Raw genomic sequence first — 21738 nt, 5'->3', positions numbered from 1 at the left:
TGTTTTTTTGTGTAAAGCACTGGTCAGACCGAGAGAAGATTGATGATTTGTCTTTGTTAATTTCCACTCCGTTGGCTCAATATCTCCCCCTTGTTCTCGCACTGCACACAATCAGTCAAGGTACACGCTTAAGAATAGACACGGCACACTGTAGGACGTTAGTTAGCTCTCGTGCAGACACACACACACACACACACACACACACACACACACACACACACACACACACACACACTCGCATATCCTCTGCCTGCTGGGTTCATCTAGAAATTCTGTGTTTAATGGGGTGTGATGCAATGTATTGGGTTTGTCATTTTTTCTCATTTACCTGAGTTTCTTCTAATCTCATTTGAAAGTCAGAGCTAACAAATTCAGTGGCGTATTACCTGTAAGATTATCATTGTTATTTCCTTTCACACACACTCTCTCTCCATCTGTCTGGTTCATGGGTGCAGGCAGAAGGTGAAAGGTTGAGAGTGGGCGGTTTGACTGCGAGCTCGCAAGCACGTTTCCATAAATGGCATCAAATGCGAATTTAGCATCTGAACTTTACTGTTTTTCTCCCAAGTTTTATTTAGTGTCGTTTTCTTCTCCTAACCCTGTCTCCCTCCTGCCTCTCGCCGTTCGCCGTCTCTCTCGTGTGCAGACTGTGGAGAACTGCGTCTGCATCCTGAGAAACCTGTCCTACCGGCTGGCCGCCGAGACGTCCCACGGACAGCAGGTGGGGTTGGAGGAGCTGGACGGGTTGCTTTGTGATGCCAATGGCCGCGATGGAGAGAGCTCTGGCTGTTGGGGCAAGAAGAAGAAGAAAAAGAAGGGAGCAGACCAGGTAAAGACCACGATGATTACAGAGAGTTTGAGACCGTGTTGCCTCTTAAAACAGATTTAACAAGGCCATGGTAACGCTTCAAGTGAGCTGAGCGCTGCTTTTTGGAAAATGTACTCACTAATTCGATGTTTTGATGATGGGGATGTTGAGTACTGCTTTTTGGAGGGATTTTTCCACAGTGACTAAGCTGTGTTACAACAGCGCACATCGTAAAATGCATGAGAACGGTACGTTACGGCGGCACCCTCCATGGTCACCACGGTAAAATATATGGCCTGCACGCTTGATAAAACGCAAGTCTTATGTTTGCTGACCCTCCTGACACAACCTGAGCAGCAGCCGTTTGAGAGCATTGCTCAGGGACCCAGTGCAATTCACACCAGCTTCATTGAATGTATAATGCCGACCAGCCTTTATTGCAAAACTATGCACAATCAATGAAGGACCAATGGCTATAAAATAGAGTATAAATCTGTCAAAATGTGATAAAATGCCCCCCAAGAATTGATCCATCTGGTTTAAAAATGTGTCTGCCAAAAAAAATGTGTGATTTTATTTTATTTTTAGCCCTGTTGTTGGAAATCCTGGCTACACACAGTCTGAGTTTGCTGAGAAAGCTGATACACACATTGTACGAGTCCACTTTTTTCTCCACTTTGTCATGTGATGACCACTCCTACTGAACACACCGTTCAGCTGGGTTAAGATCGGGTTGCTGAAAAAGTATGTAGGCTGATGTATGTAGGTGCAAAAGGCTAAAAAAGAGACTTTTGGAAGCAGCGAGGTGTTGGTTGTTCAGACTGCCTTTCTTTCAAGAGGTCTGTGTGTTAAATTGTGGAAAACAAGTACAGTGTGATCATTGTAAATAACAGGATACTTTGCAAGCTGGATAACTCCAATTTGAACTTGAGCGGGACTGATATTTCAGACTCATATCAAAGGAAGCTTTAATTTAGTTGTTTTATTTTCTAATGACCAGTGGTTCCTCGCTGTCTGAGTACTCTCTGCTTCTTATTGGAATGAATGACTAAAATTATATATTGGTCAAAGCTACACTTTCTTTTCTGACATTGAAATGTCACACATTGCTGTGATCAAGGAATGAAAACATCATGTTTTATATATATATTGTCATATCTTCTGTAGAGCTGGCAGACCAGAACTGTGTCATAAAAGTTCCTAGGGTGTACGACCATAATAATTACTTCTGATAGGTCCGGCAAGACACATATTGCAAATAAAGCAGCAGTAATTCTATAGTAAGCTCAAAAATGAGTTGTCCATAGGAATGATAAAAGAATTATGTGTTGCCATAAAGTCTGGAACAGTGTGTTACTCTTTTTTTCTTTTATTTCTGAGTGTTCTGGTGGTCAGTGAGAGACGGGCTGACACAGAGAGACTGAAGGTGAGCAGCAGGAGCCAGGAGACCGGCCCTCAGAGGGAGACAGACAGAGAGAAGCCGGCAGTTAAGCTGCAGTGTGGTCTCCTTAATCATTTATTAGATTTTACGATAGCAAGGGCAGGGAGCAACGCGGGAGCCTGAACTGGACCTAAACATTCCTAATGGACTGCTGAAGCGCACGCTCGAGTGCAGCGCTGCTATCGGGGATGTTCTGTAGGATTCGGCCTTTGTTATGTGTTCGGCGGTCTCTTGAAAACTCTTGAAGCGAGCAGTGCAGCTGCAGTGCCTGTTAAAGCTGTAATCTCTCACCACGCCTGAGAACTTCACTGAAGATTACAGAGCATGATATCTGGCGATCTGACCTTAAAACTCAAGTATGAATGAATGCTGAGCAAAAATCTAAATGCAACATTTTTGGGTTTTTTCTCACATTTTTTAGGAGCTGAACTCAACGATCTGAGACTTTTTCCATGTACACAAAAGGGCCTATATCTCTCAAATAGCGTTCGCAAATCTGTCTAAATCTGTTGAACATTGAATTCACGGCACAATTCACATTCTCACTGTGCTGTGTGAATGAAACTGCTCATTTCAGAGTGCTCTTTCATTGTGACCGGTCTAAGACGCACCTGTGCAGTAATCCTGCTGTCTAATCAGCATCTTGGTATGTCACACCTGCGAGGTGGATGGATCGTGTCTGCGATGGAGAAGTACTCATTAACAGATTTAGTGAATTCCAAGCGGGAAAGAGGATGGACGGATGGATGACGGGTCGGTAGAGAAGGAAATCTGATGATTGTCTGTGAAATAGTCTTTAGTAGGAAAGCTTTGAAAAGACTTGCTATACTTCACAGTATATTTCAGAGAATTCCAGATAAGCAAATTAACGGTATATATTTATATTTAGCATGTGGAATGTCTCCAGGCAACAGTCGGTGCCGTGAATAAGCTGATGCGTCTTGTTGTAGCGCCTGGGCGTACTTCAGACTATAAGATGCCTTTGATTTTCTTGATCAGAGAATCTATGTATAGATAAAAACATACACACACACGCACATCGCACCGCACACACGCTTGCACACTCCCAGCACCTCTCTGAAGACAAACACTAGCCTAGTTTACCTTGAGACAAGGGGAGGAGAGGAGGCAGTGGAGCGAAACCGAGAAGGTCGATAGGGAGAGGAAAAACTGCGAACTGGAGAGAGGAGGATTGAAATAGAATAGGAAAACAGGGAAAGGGGGACCTAAGCAAGCAAGGAGGAGAGAGGGGAATCAAGAGGTGTGTAGAGAAAAAGAATCAACAGGAGAGAAAAGCAGGGCCAGATATAAATGACAAGCAGGAGAGAATAGAAGGAAAGGAGAGAAATATAAATAAGAAGGGCAGAGAAAAGGAGAGGTGGCTGTGGATTTATGCCGACGTGAAAGAGGTGTGGGCATGTCGCTCTACAAAGAGGTTCAAACATCAAGAGTCTCCATTGTAGTGGAAAAGGAAGGAGGGGAAATGAAAGAGAAGCTTGCAGCTTTAAGTATGATGCTCAAAGCGAGGTAGGAGGGAAGCATTCTCACATTCTCTCTCTCTCTCTCTCTCTCTCTCTCTCTCTCTCTCTCTCTTTAAATCCATCTGTTTCCTCTCTATCTTTTGCCCTTTGTCACTTCTGCCCTCCATCACTCTTCTCTTCTACATAGCAGGTTGACAGGGAATGATTACCTGTGTGCATATGTGACTTCTTTTAATAGGTCAGGGTGTGCTCGGTGGGGGTGTAGTTTGTTTTGAGACACAGCAGTCAGTCATTCTGACACAAAGCGTATACAGCCTACTGAACCTCCGATTTCCACTTTTTGTGAGCGCTGCAGGTTTATACAGACACAGGTTTCTCGCGGACGGTAATGCTTTACCGATGAAAGTCCTGGACATGGAGCGTCATCCTGAAATCAGAGCAAATCTGAGGAAAGAGCTTAGAAAGTACACGGAAACAGAATGAACCGACTGTTGCATCATCCACCTGAAAATCCACTTTTGGCTGACCTGCAGTGGTGCTACTCGATATTTGAAGTCCTGTACAAAAGTGGGAAAAATCCCACAGCAGAATTCGGTTATGATGAGAATCACGCCCACTTTCAACCAGGAGACGCTTTCTTTTTTTTGGTTGTTGTGAAGTTTCCCTCAAGCAAATCACAAAGTTTTGTGACTACGAGAAAAGGAAATGTCATTGCGAGAAAAAAGAGTTGTCACTGTTCTTTGGCTTTGTGAAACACATTTCCACAATCCGTCTTGCTCCTTCTCAGTGGGATGGCGTGGGTCCCTTCCCAGACACGGCGGAGCCCCCTAAAGGGGTTCAGATGTTGTGGCACCCAACCATCGTCAAGCCCTACCTCACCCTGCTGTCTGAGTGCTCAAATCCTGACACCCTGGAGGGTGCAGCTGGGGCTCTGCAGAACCTGGCTGCAGGCAGCTGGAAGGTAATCCTTTTGTTTAAGATGCTTTTTTCCTTCTTTTATTTTTTTTTTCGACTCGAAAATCTGTCATGCACATTTCAGTCCGGATGAATAAAACTGCACACGGAAATGTGCAAATCTTTTCCTTAGCTGGGAGCTGAATGGAAAAACACAATATACACAAATTATTTGTCGTGATAGATAACAGATAATGCCTTACATGCTGGACAAATGACTGACGAATGTCTGTTTACTTCAGTGTGCGAAGCAATGGTGTGATTGTGTTGTGTTGCACAAAGACGGTTAAATCTCTCTTATCTCCAGAGGCTGGTTCCTCCGCTGTTTATGAAAATGTTAAATGATATAAATAAATTAAAGACAATATAGGGTAGATTCACTATTTTAAAATCAGGATTTGAATGAATTTTCATAGCAGACAATGATTTATTGAAGATTTACAGAAGGGTTAAATATCAAGGACGCTACTGCATTGTGGTTGTGGACTTAATTAAAAATCAAATGTTTTTTTTGTTTCTAGAATATACACCTTCCTGTCTCTCAAGATACAGTCAGCTGGAACATTGTTGCACCACTTGCTCTCTCCAGCATCTTCATATAAAATATTTTGAGCTCCATCTTGTGTTTTTATGTGCTCCATAAAACATAATCCTTCTCGATAACAATGCAACGGCTGCCGTAATGCAGAGGTTTCAAGTCTCAGCACATCGTGGAGAGCTGGAGTTCAGCAGCGGCAGCCGAGTGACGGAAGTGAAGTAGTCAGGTGGTAATAATGTATGAGTCAATGTGGCCGTGCTGGAGAGTACTGGTGAGAGCAGTGTGGCCTTGAGGGAGGTATATATGAGGGTAGAAACAAGAAAGTATGAGGGTGTGACCTTGGAATAACCTCAAAAATAATAAAGCCGCAGCAGACATGGTTGCTTGTAAAACAATATCTAGAAAAAGAAAAAAGAAGAAGTTGTTTCTATGATTAAAAATCCACACTGGATCAGACTTGGTAGCTGTGCTGTGAACAAAATATGGCTGATAGACAGAGTGAGCACAGTGCCTCAGCAGTACTGGAGGTGTTTATTAGTTGAGCTTTTATTTCCACCGGACAGAAAGTCAGATTGTTAGAGAGACGGAGCTGAGAGCTCCACAAGAAATCAAGGTGGGAATGATCGCATCAGTTAATAGTTAGAAAATCACATTTCCTTCAGGTCCTCCTCCGTCCTTGAGTGTATGTGCGTGCTTGCATGCATACTTTGCTCGCTTTATTTTCCAGTTGGGAAAAGCCTGAACATTTTCTGAAGCAGTGCTGGTTTACTGCTGGATCTCTCCACACTCTACTCGCTTAGGTCTTGACAACAGCAGACCATTTAATATCTTTTCTAATTAGTATTTGAGCTGATGATATTGGGGTTAGTGCTCACTTTCCGGTTAGGTCCTCCCCGGTTGGGTTCTGAACTTGATAGAGTTTGCATGTTCTCTCCAGTCATGTGTGGATTTTCTTTAATTTCTTCCCACAAGTGACATCTCTAAATTGTGTTATCTGTCAATCTGATGTTAACATGAAGGTTTACTCCTTGCCTGTAGATAACCTGTTGTTAGATGCTGTTCAGTTCCTCTACAGTCCTCTGTAATTCACCCATAAGGTGGCTCTGTTTAAGCTGTCTGGGGTTGAGTGCTCCATTTTGAGGGAGAGCAGAGCTGTCTCCAAGCTCAGAACTCTTCCTTTTACTTCACATAATTCCTCCTCTAACAGGATATATCACTTGTGCGCCAGTGTAATGCATCAGATGCTCTTAGATTGCCTCCAAATGTAACACCTCCCATTCAACCTCAGGTATTGAGCTCTGTTTGCCTCTTTTATGGTCTTTCCTACCACAGCCACTTCACTCACAGACAAAGTAGTTGAGTGTAAATAATCAGCCGCATAATGCACTGATCTGACCGCAGTGCTTTCATTAAAGTTCAAGCCTAAGTGGCTGAAGCACAAATTCTCCCCTACAGCTCACATTTTTTCCGTTACTGTGATCACAAATGGCGCTCTGTGGCTGCTGAGTTAGTCTGGAAATGCGGAAGGTTTATGTGATCCTTGTAATATTTCTCCTTCCCACCAGTGGTCAGTGTACATCCGGGCTGCAGTCCGTAAGGAGAAAGGCCTTCCAATCCTGGTGGAGTTACTGAGGATAGACAACGACAAAGTGGTGTGCGCTGTGGCCACTGCGCTCAGAAATATGGCCCTGGACATCAGGAACAAGGAGCTAATCGGTGAGTACTGATCAAGACTTTACTATGAGTCAGTGTTGTGTGGAAGGCTACTGCTGTTGTGGTTCAATCACTGCGACCCTGGACCTTTTCTGTACAAGCCGATGACCGTCATGGGTTCATTCTATCTCTAAATATGTTCTTTATCATAGCCACCCTGCAACCGACCATGCATCCATCTTCTTTTCCACTTTGTTTGACTCACAGTTGCTACGGCTGGAATCGATCCCAGCCAACGGTGAGGCAGCCTGTAATCCTCTCTGGTTTACCTGTTTCAGGCTCTTTGAGCCGAACTCAGAACTTTGATGTCGTCCATGTGATTAAAACAGTCTTGGATCCGCAGTCTGAGTGAGGAATTGAACTTGGATTTGAAAAGAGCGCTAACTGAAGTTGATATAAAATGTCTTCGAAATTAACCACTTTTACCAGGTTATTTATTTAACAAGTATGTTCGGGAAATGCGATGCGGGCCCTGATTTTGGAGCAATTACTCTGTTGTTGATGTGCATTTGAGAAAATAAAACAAAGACAAAAGCAGGAGAGTGGCAGAGAGATGCTGAAGCAAAAGAGACTGGCAGATCAAAGGCTTGCATCGGGCTCTGAAAAGTACACTGTGGTAATGAGTGTGTCTCAGTCAGTGAGATCGCAGCGGCACATAGGAACCTGTGATCACTGCTTAACCTGGCACATGGAGACGTATTGTGTTTGCATGTATCTGAGGGGTGTGTGCATTTCTTTGTCTACCTACAAGTGCTTTGTGTGAGAGTTTTTGTATTCTTCCGTATTTGAATCTTTTGTTGTGGCTATTTCGCCTTAAACAGATGCCAAACGTGACAACATGGCTGTATATGTGGCATCATCACTGTATTTCTAGTATCTCTAATAATGTTAGGGTCCTGGGGGGGGTGGGGGGTGGGGGGGCTCGGTTGTTTCTATAGCAACTCTGCTCCCTTCAGATCCAGGAAGGGACTTCTGGAGCCGCTCTGGGTTTTGCAAAGTGTTGTAAGAACAACAAGAGATGCCACCAGCAAAAACTTTAAATGCCTCCCGCTGTGATGGTCTTTTTGTTGTTTCTTATTTTCTTCAGTATGACTGCAATTGTACCAGCAAATCAAATAAATAAGTGGCCTAAAATCCTGACAGCTAAATTTGTTTTCCTCTCTTAGAATTGTGTGCTTTTGCATGTCCTTCTTTCTCATTTTTTTCCGATGGCTCTTTATATGTATTTACACAGTAATTGCAAAAAAAAAAAAAAAACTTTCAAAATTGTTTCAGTATATGAAGAAAGAAAAAAAATGCTCCCTTGATGCCTTAAAACCAATCATGAATCTTTGTTCTGAGTTTGGTAGACACACAAAACATTGTCCAATTTTGCTGTTTGAAGTAATGAACAAGTTAATGAACAAGTTAAACGAGAGTAGGTCATAATTTGCGTGTCCGTTCTGTGCCTTGAGATTGATAACCGGCCACCAGTGCAAGTCATGAGTGAAATGTCAAAAAACCACCAGCTAATGGGTTGGAATTAGCAAGCTGAGGCCCCATTTACACAACAATGTTTCTAAAGAAAATGCATCATTTTTACATTTTCATGACAGAAAAGTTTTTCATTTGCATTAGAACATTCATATGGACAGACGACAGAGTTAGATTCTTATTATGGAGACTCTCAACTATAAAACTGCCAAGTTCCAGGAGACTATGGACTGGGAGTCATAACATTCTAAAGGCTGGCATTGTTGTTATTGTCCATCTACTCTCACGTGTGCAGAAGAGCTATTTACTATGACTGCAGTGCTCATACGCAGTAGCAGTGTGTTTTCCCCCTTTTAAGTTGGACAGAGTTGGGCTGTTTTGAAAAAGTTTCACTTTTGGAGCTGTTCATGTAAACCGACTCCCAAAACAGAGAAATTTACTTGAAGATGTTGTCGTGTGGAGGATGAGTCCCTGTCGTAGAGCTAAAACCATGTTGAACCAACCCCGAGTTCAGGGAAATTAATTTAATCTTTCTTTTTTTTTTGTCACCAGATTTGAATGACAGCAGCCAAGATCCATAGGAAATGAAATCTTTTTATCAGGACTCCTTAGAAATTATTGAGAGAAAAAAATACTACTTGGAAAAAGGTATCACATTTCCCCCGCTGCACTTCCTCACACTTTGAAAACCACCGACGTGTGCCCGCAGAATAACAACGGCGGCGGGCATCTCTTCCAGGCAGTGAGGCCAGATGGCTGCAGAGGTGAAGACGCTCAATGCAACCCCGTTCACTGTGAAAGTTAGTAAAACTACCAGATGTAAAGTCACTGTGGAAGCAGCTGTTGCCTGTTATGCTGACTGCTAATTAAATGTGGTCTGCAGTTTCTGGCCTTTAGGGGTGATCGGTACATGGAAATGCTGCAGAGAGGGTTTAAAAGATGTAAAGTGTAATGATAGATGCCATATTGATCATAGGGGAAGCATGGGCTCAAACTTAGACATTTACCCCTACATTTTAAAAATATAAGTGCTATTTGCATAGACTGAGAGAACAGTGAAGAACAATTTCCATACTGACCTGAATTAATCAGTCCTTTAATTTGCCATTTACAGTAAAATGAATATATGTCTCCTTTTGGAAATCATCACATCACTAAAACATTCTCATTCATAAATATTTTTGCCAATTGTTCCATTCTGCCTCTGTATCTTTTGTAGCCATTAGCTTCCTGAGCGGAAGATAATAAGGAGATTTACAGAAAGAGTGGGAGACAGAGTAATGACTCTGCACTTCACAGAGAGAAAGCAGAAAGACGGGCTGAGCGAATTACTTTTAAGTGAGATAATTACTTGCAAATTTGAGGGAGAGAAATGACAGCGGTTTGTTTGGCATATTTCCTACAACACACGCTTGACTCAATCAGTTGCATTATAAGATGTTTTAAGCCCTGTGTGTAATTAACTCTCCCTGTGTCTCCGTCTCCTGAGACTGAAGAGACAGACAATAAGGCGGGGAGACAATGTGAAGGAGACTAATTGAGATGTAGGATAAAGATAAAGATTATTACTTGTTCCTGTGTAGCTGCCAGGGCAGGTTCAATTAGAGATGTTAGGAATAATTCAGAGCTCAGCGATCCAGTGCCAGAAAGAATTCTGTCATGTAGGCAGTCGTTAAGTACATTTTTCTTTGGGTGTAAGTCTAACCACAGCTTACAGATTGCAGCGATACATGGCAGTCACCGTGAGTGAGGATATACTGTATGACTCAAGAAAATATGAGGAGTTCTCTCCAAGTTAACAAAACCACAATAGTTCTGAGCTTCACTTGATTGCATCTGGATATAAACCTCCGAAAAGTTACTCTGAGGACAAACATTATTAGTCAGTCCAAAACTGTGCTTGTTTTGGTAGATTCTGCAATTCTTCCTGTAACTTTCAAGCAGATGCCCTACGCCGCTGATTTAACAGGTCACATTTCGGCTCCGTCAGCGCAATTAACTCATTATCTGATAAGATAGTCGGACTCACTAGTGTGTGGGCACTTTTAATCCAGAAAATCAGTTTTGCCAGAGCAAATTGACAGATAGTGGCCTAAAATGATTGAAGTCACCTTCACCGTCTGGCGAGTCTCATTGAGAGTGATTGTTTGCAGACATCTACACTCGGCCACAAAATCCACATGCTCTGACATTACCCAGCATCTTCGAATCTCTTTCTCTGCATTTTGAGTGAACTAAAAATATCACCGTGGTGGAAATGCAAACAAGTACATTTTGTCAAGTTGTTGTTCTGGACAAAGCTTTTTTTCAACAAAGCTATCTAATAGCTGATGTTAATACATGGGCCTTAGTTGCATTTATTGAAGGACAAATAGAGGCTTTACTGTTATCATGGTAAAATAAACAACAAAGTGTTGTTGGCGTTTTCACTAAAAGCAGAAAGGCAGCAGTATAGTAGCATTTAAGACAATAGAGCAAAAATAGCCTAGTCAATGAAATAAAGACTGGAAAATACTAGTAAATAAACAAATTAAAAAAACACCAGATGAATGTACAGTCGACTCTCGATCTGCAGTGCAGGTTTACTTCATGTCCTAAACCTCCATCGGCTCTAACAGTAACATGCTACAGTCATGCTGATGCTTCATGATTCATATTCACTGATGCCAAGCAAGACTATGTGTCAGTGAGTGAATCAAACCAGACAAAATCTGGTTGTGATAGACTCGCAGTGAGTCTAATGATCACTGAGGGATGACTGGCTGATGACTGCAGAAGCGAAAATATTGTCACACCATTTATTCCTGTTAACGCTCATGTTGGAATTTATACAAAAAAACTAGCGTAACTTTGTATCAACACTCTGAATTTAATAAATGGACTTCACTCGGAGTGCATTGTCTGCAGTGTTAAAGAGCTTTGCTGTGCTAATCACGGATACACTCACAGGCAATAGTGACAGCTGCCATGCATGCTTTTTGTGAAGGTCAAACTACTTTTGCTTGCAGGCTGATGAATGGAAATATTGTGCTCCAAACTACATGAATCTCCAAGAGATTTTTGATTTTCACCATCAAATCTGAAACATTCAGACATAATTTCTTCAATTGTCCAATTGCCTGCTCACAACACAATTATGGTGAACTGCTTCTGTTTACCGAAATTACCTCCATTAAAGGAATCATTTCAGCTTTGCATAACAAGAGCCGTGGTTGCATGGCCCAAAAATGATCCAATTAAAATTGAATCATGTAAACAATTCTGTCTGATTAGATTGGCCCACTTGGTGAAGGTGGCGCAATCCTGTCCATGATCAAATCACATTAATGGGCACACCGGATGCTTCCCTCTGCCGCAGCTTTGTGTCATTCAAGTGATGCTTAACGCTCAAAGTTTTGAGAAGAAATTCAGTGTCAAAGCGTAACTGGTCAATATAAAAAGCCCTTTTCTCAAGAAAGACACTAAACGCATTTTTTTTACTCGGAAAGAGTCCTATCAAGTTGGCAGGAGAGTGATCATGTAAATGAAGCTAATGGTACCTGATGAGACAGCAAAATGGTAAATACCGTTGAAAGTGGCGGCGTCAAAGGCACTCAATGACACAGAAAGGCTCTGAAATGCGGAAAGAGGGAGCGAAAAGTGAGAGAGATCAGTCAGGGTTGAGCCTTTGCTCCCGGCAAGGTGTGAGTTGATACGTGTCGACAGAAAAGAGGCAGAGGCCAGGCTCTCCTAAGAGACAAGCCCCATTTGGCCCGTGTTTGCAAGCTTTACTCACCACAGTGACTCTGACCTCTGATTCAGACACCTTTTCCTTTACACCTTGCACTTCTGTAAAACAACAGCTTAACCCACAGCGACAAAGCGATTTCACGGAGCGATCTGTGTGTCTTTGTGAGATCAAAGTTCCACCTAATTATAATATCACTTTGCGTGGCTAATCTGAAGAAAATCACCTCGTTCTGAAAATCCTCGTCTCTTAAACTCCTGCGATAGTGTGTCATAAGCTGTTAGTGCCGGTAAGTTTGGCAGCATCACCGTGGGGGAATAGTAGTTTGCATGAGAGCTCAGCAGAGTGAGCGGAGATGAGAATCATCTTTTTGCACACAATAACCTTGGTGTCAAATCCTCTGGAAAGCACGGTGTGATTGGATAGCGACGAGACAATAAAGCAAGACGAAAGGAGCACAGGACTTGAGAGGGAGGAGAGGTGGGAAAGAAGAAGAGAGGGGCCAAGTCGGGCTGAGGAGACGGAGAATAGAGGGATGGAGGATGAAACAGAGGAGAAAATGAAGAGGGAGCAGTGACAGCTTAGACCTAACCGCATATGTATGCTTATATTCCAGTCCCTCTGTAAATGTGATTTAGTGGCATATTGATGTCGCCGAGAATCATTCTTCTCATCTGTCAACCTTTTTGTCTCTCTCCTGATTTCACCTCCTTCATCTCTTTTGATTTGCATAATGTACTGTACGCCTGTGTAGCAATAAATGAGTCCCATTCACTGCTACACCGTCTGTCAGCGCAATTCTTCCCCATTTACTTACAGATGGTAATTTGACACACATGAATTGGGAACAGAACTCGAATGCCAAAGAGACATTGTTTTCCTTTTTTTTTTTTTTTTTCAGGTTTTTTTTTTTTTTTTTTCCTGGGGGGGGGGGTTTACACACAGCAGTGTTAAACACAGACAAGCTGTGCTTAAAATCAAATCCAAACCGTGATTGGTGTTTAACGACAGACCGATTATTTATGACATTTGTGATCATTTTATTACATTTGATAATTATTTGATCTGCTCTGACTGTGAAATCTAATTCCATTTTTAAGCACAGGCACGTTCCTCATTTAATTTCTAATTGTGGATTCACAGTGAAGTACAGAGTCCAATGGACCATTTCGGAAGAACGGTTTTCACACAAATTATTCCATCACATAAAAGCCTATTGACATGACTTCAGCTTGAACCAGAGATAGGACACAAAGACATCAGGAAAATCCAACCAGTCAGCAACTTAACGGCTTCTGGCCACCTGCCTGCGTCTGTACAGTAGTTGACCTCCAGCATCAAACAAAGCTCCCCACTTGAAATTGGCTCCTGACCACCTCTTTCGTGGGAATCAGAGGTTGATTGTTTTTTGCGCACAAGCTACTTTAATCAGAGCGTTCTCTCCTGTGCGATGGATGTCGAAGCTCCTCTTTTCTATTTTGAATCACATCAAATGAAAACACCTTTTGAATACTGATAATCCATTCTTCTTTCTGATTGCTTAGTGTTTTGCGGAATAGACCCGATATTTAACTCCCTTGATTGCAGTAGCAGAATCAGCACTGGTTTTTTTTTGTTTCTTTTCTTTTTTGCAATGAGGAAAGTTTCATTAATAATGATATTTTTGTTACTGAAAATCGCGCAAAAAATTTGCAGAGGAAAAAGTAGCACGAAAAGCATTTTATTATTGCATAAAGCAGGTAAAGCAAATGTAACTGTCACTAAAAACTTACTAATTTCTCAGATTTTCTCTTCTTTCTCCGCCTGTAATATTGCCTCTTTGTCTTGTCACACCACACCTCTTATTGGCTTAAGCCGCTCTTCCCACTCCCCCCCCCCACTCATCTTCACTTCACAATGCTGTGCCCACCTCCTTGTCTTCCAAATGAATATTACACTCCTGTTCTCCCCGTCCTAATCTGCTTCTTTCATTCTCCTTTTTTTTATTTTTTTATTTTTCACCTCTTCGTCTTCTCTCATTCTCTCATCCCGCTCCCACTCCTCCTCCTCCTCCTCCTCCTCCTCCTCCTCCTCCTCCTCGCTCGTCTCTTCTCCAGCCGTGCTCCAGACATGAGCTCATAACGCCTCACCTTCCCTCTGTTGCAGTCTCGCTCTTTGTGTCTCGCGTTGATGACATCAGCGCTGGGGAGTGTTACTGTGGAAACCAGACCAGCAGCACTGTGGGGATGCCACTAATTGCAACATTTGCACGCAAGTGTGTGTTGGGCATGTGGTCGAGTGTGTGTGTGTGTGTGTTTAGTGGAGGCCAGCTACTGTAATATGCAGATGCTAAGGTGTGGGGAAAAGCCAGCAGCTCCAAGCCTTTGATCCAAACATTTTATTTCCTGCACACACACACACACACACACACGATTGCACTAAGCAGGGTAAAAAATGTAAAAAAAAATTGCATTTCATGCTTCCCTCGACTTTGTGCGTTCCAAACCAAACCAGACATTTCTACATCACCAGAGAATGTCCATTTTTGTGTTTTCCCTTCCCCACGCCAATTTTGACATATTTTCCCACCACTGTTGTCAACAGACTGCACAATGGAAAGCATAAACAACTCTGCAAGGCCAGATCACTGAAAGAGTGTGGCTGCGGCCACTGAGTCGCGCGGAGTTGACACGCGCTGCTCTGTTCCCATTGCAGCAGCGCTTTGTGAAATTTCTCCGTCGCCTTCGGGACGAAGCGCTCGCGTGTGAGGGGTCTGGCGTGTCTTTTATCAGCACACTTTGTTCTCCCTGGCATTCTTCATGCTCCGCTCCGCCGTGCCAGGCTTGGGAGCACGACAGACAGAGAAACAGAAACAGATACACAAACGAAGGAAAATAGAGGGAGTGGACTCTCCAGTGCACTGGAGTGGGATTTTATTTAGTCCTACATCTGGTCCTCCAGGATTTTGGCTCGCATTCAGGTGATCTTTAAAGGTGCACCGACTCAGTTTTTCCCTTTGATTAAAAATAACAAATTCAGAGTTATGTGCTCATGATTTTTCAAGGGTGTGTCTCATAAGAGCTCGACTGATCATCAGTGGGAAGCTGCAACTTACTCAGCCATCACAAGTAATGAATTCTCTCTTCAACGTCTCTGTGCATCAATGCAGGATTTCTGTGCATGCACATGTCTTCAAAAAGCATCTTCTTCATGGGAGTAGAATGGCTTTAATGAAGCCACAGGTTCCCTGCTCGTAATATTCCTCGGCTTTCCTGATTCTCGCTCCCCTCTCTCCCTCTTCTGCAGTTTTCGCTGTAAACCTGTCAACTGCAGACATCAAAGACAGACACAGGGGTTGAGGTATAACTGGTGTGAAAAGCACCAAACACAGGCAGGCAGAATATTTTATAACCGGGAAGCAACAGCATAACACTTTCCAATTTACCTCCATCTCTGCCCCCTTTAAAACCTGCTGCGCTTCATGGCTGCTCTCTCTCCTGTATGCCTTATTTATATTTTATACATAGAAGGAGCCACACCTCTCATTGCAGTTTGTCTTTGGAGGTCATTCACATGTACTTCCCCTACTTGACGATGACATATGTTTATAAATAAATAAATATACCACACACAAAAAGATCCACCTCCTTCCTCCCTGATTGAGAGATTATGTTTAAAAATGTCCTCATGGTTTGTGTATTTATCTAATCGTGGTGTACTGCCTTATTATCAGTTCCAGGTTGCAGGAGTAGACATCCATACATGTACCCCACATCACTTTGATGCTTTCAGTATATTAATTTTCAGCACACTGTTGCTTTGAATGGGGCGCCCCCTGTCAGAGATGTGATGCACTGCTAATTAAATCACCAGTCAGAATGAATCTGAGGCGTCTGGTTATGTTGCCAACACGTTCCCTGGTAAATAGTTTACTTTCTTAAATGAATTATTCCTGGGTTGCACTGCTTGTCTTTAAGCCTGAGATTATGATCGTTTTTAACAGTCTGCGTGATATCCGTGCTTCGGCGTATGGAAGTCATCAATTATTTACGGCATACATATGTAATACTGACCTCATGGTTAGGACAGTGAGTTTGTAGCCGCAAGCTTGTCGGTTTGAGTCCCACGGCTGATGGGTCACCGTTATGAGGTTGCCCCAGGAATGGGCAAATCACACATGTTGCACATTTCCTTTTTTGACCCCAGGAAGCCAAAGTGCAAATGCTGGTGTCTCGTGGTATCAGAGGTTTTAAGTCATCCTGGAACATGTTCCAGACCCGCTGTAGAAACATAGTGTAGCCACTTCTGATACCTGTAAGCCCACAGCAGCTCTCCCTCTGGGACCTCGACCCAGTCGCTGATCACTGTATATTAACCATCTTTTATTCCGAGACCGCCGGACGCCACAACCAATCAAGTCGTTTCATCTCCCCCCCCCCCCCCCCCCCCCCCATCTCCCTGAGACAATTACCTCCAATTTTACTTCAATAACACTCTCCCTTCACCGTCAGTAAACAATCAAATCACTCTATTGTTGAGGGTAATTGGATCTCTTTAAATCAAATCAGCCATTATGGCCCTGATGAAGCACGCCCTGCTCGGCGGGAGTCAGCGACACATGAGGGAATGCAGCGCAGGAATACATTACTGCCTCTGCCTCACAGGTGAAGATAGCTATATTGGAGGAGCTGTGTAATACAGGTTTATTAGACTGTGCAGTGATCAGCTCGAGGCTTGTTTCTCTCCTTAAGGACATGTTCCAGGTGTAGCTCACATTTCAGTGACAGAGAAAGTGGATGTAAGAGGAGAGGGGAGATTGCACTCCGGCGTGTAGAGGTGCTCTTTGTGCCAGACTAGGACTTTAAAGTAGAATGAGTTGCCACCCACTCATAAAATATCCATCTTCGTTTGCTCCTCGCTCTTTTATTCCTTGACTTCATGAGCGACGACGATCACTGCGAGGTTGCAGGAATAATTGTTTCACAAGGCTCCTCGCTTAGACACTTAACGTAGCTTTTAATGGCTTGTGCCACCGTTAAGTGAGTGATCAGATTAGTTTGCGTCTATCAGTTATTTTGTCAAACCAAATATCTTCTGAGCAATAGCTTGTGTATTTAGTAGTAATTAATCTGCAGCATTTTAGCAAGTGGTGTCTTTGGCATGGCGAAGAGCACATCAAAAGATTGAGCTATAAAATGTGTTGAATTTTGTACTGACACGAGGAAAGTGCAGCAACACCCTCTCATTTATATTAATCTATAATTCATCAATAAGCTTCTTGCCGGCTCTGAGTGTCTCAGGAACCAGGCCAAATTTTATTTGGCTAAAGTGGTGTCTGAGCACAGCTTTGCTTTAGCTCAGCCTGGTCTTTGCTATTTATTTCAGCGAGAAGTATTAATATGTGTTCTCGGAATTCAAACCCTCAAACCCTCTGGAGAAGCAAAAAAAAATTACATTTTCATTTATTTTTTTTGTGTGTGTGTTTGTTATATCAAAGCAAATATTGTCAAAACAGCTAAAACAAAATAACGAAGGAGAGACATGGTAATGAGTTGTCATGGGGGTGTGTGCGATGGTTTCACTCATGATTCTTATTTAATAGTCAACTCTCAGCATCTTCCTGTTCCACAGTTGAAAAAGAAAGACCAAAGATTGAAAATATTGAAAAGGACAAAGTTTCCACATCACTTTGATCTAAACATCTGCTGAAGTCTATGCAGGCGTTTCCTTTCTGTCGTTTCCTCTTCCTAAATCATCATCCCTGTTCATATTTCCTGGCTTTTTTCCCCAACATGGTTGACTGCTATGCTGTTTCCCCTCCTTTCATATCCCCTCTCTCACTTTTCATGCTGTCCTCTCCTTTCTGCATTTGCACCCCGTGGTGTGAATGTGGTGATGTGATGATGTTTCAGAAACGGAGGGGAGTTCGAATGGACGCATTTATGCAAGCATATTTTTGGGAGATGCTGGCAGCAGCTTATCGTCACATCTGTGTATCAGCAGAAAATATTCAGGCAAACACACCCAGGTATTTTTTTTTTTTTTTTTTTTTTTTTTTTTGCCTTCTGTGTGCTCTCCTCTCATTTCCACCTGCAGCCAGTCGGTTGATAAATTAGTCGCTCACTTTATCAGCAAGTCAGTCATTCAGGGAGCAAATTGTCTGTCAGTCACTAAATGAAGCCGGTCCTCGCAGTCAATCAGTAAATAATTCACTCATTCACACCGAAATTAGTTAAATCATTAAATAAAGCAAGCCGTCAGTAAATTAATCAGTCATCAGCAAGTACATCAGTCAGGGAATTAGGCGGTTTGATCTCAGTCAGTCAAGAAATGTGTCTTCCTTTTAACTTCGTCCCCGCGAGCAAATGACAGCGAGCGGCTACTTAACCTCTGCCCAGCCTGCCAGCCTCTGATAACACTTTGCCCATTAACTTGTGACACGTGTGTATATTTACAGCACGCGTGTTTCTGTTGGAGTGTTGATGTTTGTTCTTTTAAAGATCTGAGAGCCTCAACACTCGTCGTATCTGATTGACCTTGACTGACCTTGTTGGACCGCATAGCAAAACATTACTATTAATGTTTGTTGAGAGTCATTACCAAGTACATGGCTGGGATTGTTGTTGTGAGGGTTTGAGTGAGATAACGCATTACAATCGGGCTTAATATAGTATAGGGAGGGTTGCACGGTGGTGTAGGAGTCAGGGTGCTTTCCTTCTTTCCATTTGAGGATAATTGCGGACCCTGAATTAGTGAGTAAAGGAGGAAGAGCCGAGTGAAAACAAAAATCTAATCTGCCACAAGAAGGCTTTATTCTCACTTGTATTCTTCGCCAACAGGTAATAAATTCAGAGCAGCACCTTGGCCTAAAGAACACTGGCTCTCTGATGCAAAGTGGCATTTGGTAGATTTATAGTTCACTGTAAAAATGAGATTCAGAGTGATTTGTAAACATGTATAGGAACACTGTGAAATTCAAAAAAAATCCTTTAATAGAAAATATGCTCTGGCCTCTGTTTTCTCCGCTGCCAGAGAAGATGCAACGGTCTGCTACGAGATGACACAACTGTGGATTTAAGCACTTACAATAGCACTCCCCGTTTTTCATCAGATCCAGTGCCTGTGGGAGACGCGCACTTTTCTAAAATGTAGAGTTTGACATGACTCACTCTGAAAGGCTCTTCAGTTTTGTACACAGACAGTCCCGCCTGTGCTGTTTGAACACTTTGTCACTCTCAGCAACGCAGACCGAGTGCACTGATTCATTCTGGTAAAGATGCTCTGTTATTTGAAGTACACCTTCTTGTGTGCACGGGAGCAAAAGGCTCATCCTGGTCATTCAGCTGAGTGGAGTTTGTGAAATATTCACCATATTTCGGCTGTGGTTAATTATTCAGTATTCACATCATTTGTCCACATTGATTGTTCTCTTTTCTAAAACATGACCCGTGGGTTTTCTCTCTCTCTCAGCTTGATTCAAAAGTAATTGACAGGTTTACTGATGGTCAAGGCATTTCCTACCCTTTGACTACAGCTCATGTTTGATTCATCTCCGCGCGCCACCTTAGTCAGCACATTCGCCGCTGTCCTTTAATCTGTGTAATTCCTCCTCTGTGTTCTGTTCTCATCACCTATGTGCTCTGATCGCTGCATCGTGGCCCCGCTCCTCAGGCTCGTTTCCAACTGTGACAGGAAAAAAATCCCCACTGAGCTGCTGTGAAGATGACTCACAAATACCCCGGGAAATATCAGTGACTTGTAGCCTCAATAATCGTTCATGAGAACTTGCTTCCTGACGAATCGAAGTCCTGTGGTTGTGACATTTGAGCGAGAGAAAAATAATCTTCATGTGTGCATAACTGTTGATATTTCATGTCAACCTAAACAGAAATGAGAAATGTACGGCATCCCTCAAAAGAGACTTGTTGATCTTCATATTCCTACCATGACCTCGTGTGAACTGACTGCAAAGGACAATGCACTGGAGGTCTTTTTATTACATAGGTTGCACCACTTTACTGTATGTGGGAGCTCTGATTACTCCGACGTTTGGCGGCTTTGTCCTCAGCTTTCCCCGTCGCTTCTTTGAAACACCGACTCACACCACTTTGCTTCCAATATTATTAGCTTCATCTGCTCCGCCCTCTCACTGGCTCGGTTCATGGGCTGCCTATCTGACAGCATCTCCTGTATTTCTTAATTACTGCCTCTTTCTGTTGCTTCGATCACTCCGACAGCCCATTCTTTGAATGTCAATTTTTTCCCCATTTTTTTTTCTTTTTTCATATGCCAGCCTTTTCACTGAAATACCAGGAGTCGCCCCTTTTATTGGATCCTCAGCATGCCTGCATGAGTGTGTGTGCGTCAGAGGATTTGCAGTGTGCCCTCTTAAACCAAAGCTTTATGGAGTTTCTCAAGCCCTTCATAAGCTGTGCAAAATACCAGCTTTAGAAATGCTAAAATAACAATTTTAGTTTAATTAGCTGAAGGCTGCCAAGTATTTTTCCATTATTTTTTTTTATTATTATTATGATAATAATGTAATGCCTGTCATCTTCAAGCACATGTCACACATGTGGTTTTGTTTTAAAGTCACAGAGGTCATTCGAGAAAAAAAATCCACCAATCGACCCTCCTCTGAGCTGTGATATTTGAAAACTTTTTTTAAATTAGCTTTTCTTCATTTTCACCAGGTAAATATGCTATGAGAGATCTGATCCACCGGTTACCAGGCAGCAGCAGCAGCACCAACAACAACGCCACCAACAGCGGGACCACCGGGACTACGGGCCCTCCCAGCAAGGCCATGTCAGACGACACTGTAACGGCCATCTGCTGCGCGCTTCATGAAGTCATCACCAAGAATATGGAGAACGCGAAAGCTTTACGCGACGCCGGCGGCATCGAGAAACTCATCGGGATCGCCCGCAGCAAAGGAGACAAGTGAGTTGCAGTGCATTTGTTTATATTCCTGTTGCAGTAATAGTAATCGAAACCAGCCCCTTTCGACTATCGCCATTTCATAATCGCAATAAACTCAGAGAGAGGCAGTTTTTCTAAATATGTTGAGTTTTTTTAGAGAGTTTCACTATTCTGACAGGTAGAATTCCACTTGTCACATCGACCCCAGTGGTATTACACAATAAAGCACACTGTCATCAACAAAAGTTCCATCAAACTAATGCATTTTTATTATCACGGCCCCAGGCTATTTCAGGTGACAGCACATTCACTTAAAGACACAAATTATACCATAATTTCTCTCAAAACTTGCTGGGAAGTCACACTTTTTAACAACAATAATCTCCACAAACCCGGAGGCTTATAAAGTTATGAAAACATATAAAATGGGATGAACTGGATCAGTTTGCCACGTCCTGGTGTACATATATTGACTGAAATTTACATTCTGAAAGCTGATTTTTATATCCGCGCCAGATTGAAACACTTGTTTTATGGATCATTTTAGACACAGCAAGGTTATTTGATTGAATATTTTAAATATACGTATATGTATACATACTCTTGCAGATTTGGCCACATGGTTGTTAAAATAAGAGATTAGACTATGATGATGACACTGCACTTTATATTTTAAGTATAATGTCAGTGATTCTCATCATA

At 42.6% G+C, this 21738-nt stretch overlaps 1 protein-coding gene across 2 annotated transcripts in view; it reads left to right on the top strand.

Annotated features, from left to right (window-relative positions):
- ctnnd2a (catenin (cadherin-associated protein), delta 2a) overlaps positions 1-21738 on the top strand; it is a 245157-nt gene that overhangs the window by 201026 nt on the left and 22393 nt on the right. For both annotated transcript variants that reach the window (XM_030099690.1, XM_030099689.1), the window contains exons 17-20: positions 647-829; positions 4518-4691; positions 6788-6938; positions 20808-21057. In XM_030099690.1, coding sequence (XP_029955550.1) covers positions 647-829; positions 4518-4691; positions 6788-6938; positions 20808-21057 — 758 coding nt within the window. The remainder of the gene's footprint in view (positions 1-646; positions 830-4517; positions 4692-6787; positions 6939-20807; positions 21058-21738) is intronic.

This window comes from Salarias fasciatus, chromosome 9 (genome assembly GCF_902148845.1).
Source record: "Salarias fasciatus chromosome 9, fSalaFa1.1, whole genome shotgun sequence".
Lineage (NCBI taxonomy): Eukaryota > Metazoa > Chordata > Actinopteri > Blenniiformes > Blenniidae > Salarias > Salarias fasciatus.
The sequence above is the reverse complement of the archived record's forward strand: the minus strand, read 5'-3'. Positions and strand labels throughout refer to the sequence as shown.